The sequence below is a fragment of the Littorina saxatilis genome, linkage group LG2 (assembly GCF_037325665.1).
Source record: "Littorina saxatilis isolate snail1 linkage group LG2, US_GU_Lsax_2.0, whole genome shotgun sequence".
Taxonomy (NCBI): domain Eukaryota; kingdom Metazoa; phylum Mollusca; class Gastropoda; order Littorinimorpha; family Littorinidae; genus Littorina; species Littorina saxatilis.
Genome location: NC_090246.1, coordinates 73,009,852 through 73,015,279, shown reverse-complemented (window position 1 = coordinate 73,015,279; position 5,428 = coordinate 73,009,852). Strand labels below are relative to the sequence as shown.

The window sequence follows — 5,428 nt, the reverse complement described above, 5'->3', positions numbered from 1 at the left end:
CATATCCGTAACGAACACGTTGTTTGGTTATTATTTCGATTTGCAAACAAAGCATTTAACATATCCGCTTCATCATAAAACTGTATTCATCTATCTACGCATTAAACGCAAACTAACTCAAATTCATCATTGTTGTCTCTAACATCGACGTGTTTAGACTGTTGTTTTATATGAAATATTACTCTTGTAGCAACACAAAAACCTAATTCATTACCCCGACGTTATTGAAAAAGCACTGTGGCGCAGTAGACCACTAACGTATGTTTTTTACACAGGTTCAGCTGTTTGTGGTTGATGGTGGAACGCCAGCACAGAGAGACACCAGTGTGCTGATCATCACCGTGCAACGCAACCTCCACGCGCCGTTCTTCAACCCAACCAACTACCGCTTTACCATCCAACAGGACCAGCCTATCGGTGTGTCCATCGGACAGGTTTCGGCGACCGATTTAGATGCCCCGAAGGTGACACACGATTTGCTAAACGTTAATGTGTGTGTGTTCGTGTTAGTGTGTGTGTGTGTGTGTGTGTGTGTGTGTGTGTGTGTGTGAGTGTGTGTGTGTCTGTGTCTATGTGTGTCTGTGTCTGTGTGTCTGTGTGTGTCTGTGTCTGTGTCTCTGTGTCTGTGTCTGTGTTGTTGTGCACATAAGGGTGATACGTTTGTTACCAGCCTTGCCTTGTTTGATATCGGGGTTCCTCCGTTTCTGCTCCTTGTGTCTGCTTTTTGTCTCCTGACCTTCACACTTGACTGGATTGTGAGTAAAATATTGGTGATTGACTGATCAAACACTATAATTACATGAGCTTATTCTATTGTTTGTGGACCTGTAGGGGAAAGAAATCAAACGTGAAAGGAAGATGTGTGTGAGCTGTTCTGCAATCTTATGCAACACAGAGATGTGTTGTCTAATTTGCTGTGACCGCTAACGTCAATCCTGGTCAACACAACCTTTACTTTATTCTTGTTACTGTCGTTTTCAGCTCGGAAGCGGTGACGTGACATACAGCCTTACTGCCAGCACCCAACCTGACGACTACTTTGGTGTCAGATCATCAGATGGTGTCATCGTCGTGATCCGCGATCCAACCTTGGACACATCTAATGCATTATTATACTTGGCGAGTACAAAGCAATCCTTAGTTATTTCCTTTGTTGTGTCTTTGTCCACAGATGTGTGTAAACATTGTTAAAGTCGCATCCCTGGCGTTTATCAATGCATGTGTATAACATTTTGTACACTCATGTAAATATCTTTTTGGCAAAACATTTAATAAATGACAAAAAATGCTTCACAGATTATACGAATTTGTCAACTCTCTCAACCCATTAACAAGTATGCAATACAAATACAAATTGTCAACTCTCTCAACCCATTAACAAGTATGCAATGCAAATACAATTTGTCAACTCTCTCAACCCATTAACAAGTATGCAATACAAATACAATTTCTCAACTCTCTCAACCCATTAACAAGTATGCAATACAAATACAATTTGTCAACTCTCTCAAACCATTGACAAGTATGCAATACAAATACAATTTCTCAATTCTCTCAACCCATTAACAAGTATGCAATACAAATACAATTTCTCAACTCTCTCAACCCATTAACAAGTATGCAATACAAATACAATTTCTCAACTCTCTCAACCCATTAACAAGTATGCAATACAAATACAATTTGTCAACTCTCTCAAACCATTGACAAGTATGCAATACAAATACAATTTGTCAACTCTCTCAACCCATTAACAAGTATGCAATACAAATACAATTTCTCAACTCTCTCAAACCATTGACAAGTATGCAATACAAATACAATTTGTCAACTCTCTCAAACCATTAACAAGTATGCAATACAAATACAATTTGGTGTCCTGGTGTAAGAATCGGTGTGTCTAAAACACGCGGGGACACGCGGGGACACGCGGGGACACGCGGGGACACGCGGGGACGCACGGGGACACACGGGGACGGTGAATTAGCACGCCGGGACGTCATATAATAACATTCTGACTATCCTTTATGTATTTAAAAAAAAAAAAAAAAAATTTTTTTACTTAATATTTTTTTTTTTTTGTTTTTTTTTTTTTGTTGTGGTCAGAATGTTATAAAATAACGTCCCCGCGTGCTATTTAACCGTCCCCGCGTGCAGTAAAACTGTCCCCGCGTGTCCCCGCGTGTCCCCGCGTGTTTTAGACACTGTCTAAAACACAGTGTCTAAAACACGCGGGGACACGCGGGGACACGCGGGGACACGCGGGGACGCACGGGGACACACGGGGACGGTGAATTAGCACGCCGGGACGTCATATAATAACATTCTGACTATCCTTTATGTATTAAAAAAAAAAAAAAAATTTTTTTTTACTTATTTTTTTTTTTTTTTTTTATTTTTTTTTTTGGTCAGAATGTTATAAAATAACGTCCCCGCGTGCTATTTAACCGTCCCCGCGTGCAGTAAAACTGTCCTCGCCTGTCCCCGCGTGTCCCCGCGTGTCCCCGCGTGTTTTAGACACTGTCTAAAACACGCGGGGACACGCGGGGACACGCGGGGACACGCGGGGACGCACGGGGACACACGGGGACGGTGAATTAGCACGCCGGGACGTCATATAATAACATTCTGACTATCCTTTATGTATTTAAAAAAAAAAAAAATTTTTTTTACTTATTTTTTTGTTTTTTTTTGTTTTGTTTTGTTTGGTCAGAATGTTATAAAATAACGTCCCTGCGTGCTATTTAACCGTCCCCGCGTGCAGTAAAACTGTCCTCGCCTGTCCCCGCGTGTCCCCGCGTGTCCCCGCGTGTTTTAGACACTGTCTAAAACACGTGGGGACACGCGGGGACACGCGGGGACACGCGGGGACACGCGGGGACGCACGGGGACACACGGGGACGGTGAATTAGCACGCCGGGACGTCATATAATAACATTCTGACTATCCTTTATGTATTTAAAAAAAAAAAAAAATTTTTTTACTTAATATTTTTTTTTTTTTTGTTTGTTTGTTTTTGGTCAGAATGTTATAAAATAACGTCCCCGCGTGCTATTTAACCGTCCCCGCGTGCAGTAAAACTGTCCTCGCCTGTCCCCGCGTGTCCCCGCGTGTCCCCGCGTGTTTTAGACACTGTCTAAAACACGTGGGGACACGCGGGGACACGCGGGGACGCACGGGGACACACGGGGACGGTGAATTAGCACGCCGGGACGTTACATAATAACATTCTGACTATCCTTTATGTATTTTTAAAAAAAAATTTAAATTTTTTTACTTAATATTTTTTTTTGTTTTTGTTTGGTCAGAATGTTATAAAATAACGTCCCTGCGTGCTATTTAACCGTCCCCGCGTGCAGTAAAACTGTCCTCGCCTGTCCCCGCGTGTCCCCGCGTGTCCCCGCGTGTTTTAGACACTGTCTAAAACACGTGGGGACCCGCGGGGACACGCGGGGACACGCGGGGACGCACGGGGACACACGGGGACGGTGAATTAGCACGCCGGGACGTCATATAATAACATTCTGACTATCCTTTATGTATTTGAAAAAAAAAAAAAAATTTTACTTAATATTTTTTGTTTTTTTTGTGTTTTTTTGGTTGGTCAGAATGTTATAAAATAACGTCCCCGCGTGCTATTTAACCGTCCCCGCGTGCAGTAAAACTGTCCTCGCCTGTCCCCGCGTGTCCCCGCGTGTCCCCGCGTGTCCCCGCGTGTCCCCGCGTGTCCCCGCGTGCGGGGACGCACGGGGACACACGGGGACGGTGAATTATCACGCCGGGACGTCATATAATAACATTCTAACTATCCTTTATGTATTTAAAAAAAAAAAAAAATTTTTTTACTTCATATTTTTGTTTTTGTTTTTTTGTTGGTTAGAATGTTATAAAATAACGTCCCCGCGTGCTATTTAACCGTCCCCGCGTGCAGTAAAACTGTCCTCGCCTGTCCCCGCGTGTCCCCGCGTGTTTTAGACACTGTCTAAAACACGCGGGGACACGCGGGGACACGCGGGGACACGCGGGGACACGCGGGGACGGTGAATTAGCACGCCGGGACGTCATATAATAACATTCTGACTATCCTTTATGTATTTAAAAAAAAAAAAAAAAAAAATTTTTTTTACTTAATATTTTTTTTTTTTTTTTTTTTTTTTTGTGGTCAGAATGTTATAAAATAACGTCCCCGCGTGCTATTTAACCGTCCCCGCGTGCAGTAAAACTGTCCTCGCCTGTCCCCGCGTGTCCCCGCGTGTTTTAGACACTGTCTAAAACACGCGGGGACACGCGGGGACACGCGGGGACAGGCGAGGACGCACGGGGACACACGGGGACGGTGAATTAGCACGCCGGGACGTCATATAATAACATTCTGACTATCCTTTATGTATTTACAACAACAACAAATTTTTTTTTACTTAATATTTTTTTTATTTTTTATTTTTTTGGTCAGAATGTTATAAAATAACGACCCCGCGTGCTATTTAACCGTCCCCGCGTGCAGTAAAACTGTCCTCGCCTGTCCCCGCGTGTCCCCGCGTGTCCCCGCGTGTTTTAGACACTGTCTAAAACACGCGGGGACACGCGGGGACACGCGGGGACACGCGGGGACGCACGGGGACACACGGGGACGGTGAATTAGCACGCCGGGACGTCATATAATAACATTCTGACTATCCTTTATGTATTTAAAAAAAAAAAAAAAATTTTACTTAATATTTTTTTTTCTTTTTTAATTTTTTGTGGTCAGAATGTTATAAAATAACGTCCCCGCGTGCTATTTAACCGTCCCCGCGTGCAGTAAAACTGTCCTCGCCTGTCCCCGCGTGTCCCCGCGTGTCCCCGCGTGTTTTAGACACTGTCTAAAACACGCGGGGACACGCGGGGACACGCGGGGACACGCGGGGACGCACGGGGACACACGGGGACGGTGAATTAGCACGCCGGGACGTCATATAATAACATTCTGACTATCCTTTATGTCACGTTTCAATATATCACTTAAGGTGATTATGAACCGGTTAATTACTACTAATTAACTAACCACACCACGATCCACTCTCGCAGTCATACAATTAAATAGAGTCAACAAAAGTATAAGTTTCAGACGCCTGTTTATGTATAAACTCGCCACCTCCCTCGAGCCTTCACTCAAAATATGTTCCTTTTACGTTCTCAACACGTAAAAAAAAACCCGTGATCACTGACAAAAATGCCAGTAGTATATTAGTTAGGTCCAGATCCTTACTCCCGTGACCATTCTCTGGCTGCAAAGGTTTGACGATTGATTTGACTTCTATGGACCCTTTAGAACAAAATTAGACCCCCCTACACCTTCGAAAAATGCTGGCATTTTTCACCAGAGGCCAAAATCCAAGATGGCCGCCAGCGCTATCTGGAAAAATCAAGTTTTGAACCAAAGCACCTA

The 5,428-nt window shown here is 43.7% G+C and overlaps 1 protein-coding gene across 1 annotated transcript in view; it reads left to right on the top strand.

The window, feature by feature from the left end:
- LOC138956610 (cadherin EGF LAG seven-pass G-type receptor 2-like) overlaps window positions 1-1,877 on the top strand; it is a 21,573-nt gene extending 19,696 nt beyond the window's left edge. The window contains exons 8-9 of the mRNA XM_070327928.1: window positions 276-464; window positions 982-1,877. Of these exons, the coding sequence (XP_070184029.1) occupies window positions 276-464; window positions 982-1,191 (399 nt within the window). The 3' untranslated portion in view covers window positions 1,192-1,877. The remainder of the gene's footprint in view (window positions 1-275; window positions 465-981) is intronic.
- Window positions 1,878-5,428: the final 3,551 nt, after the last annotated feature.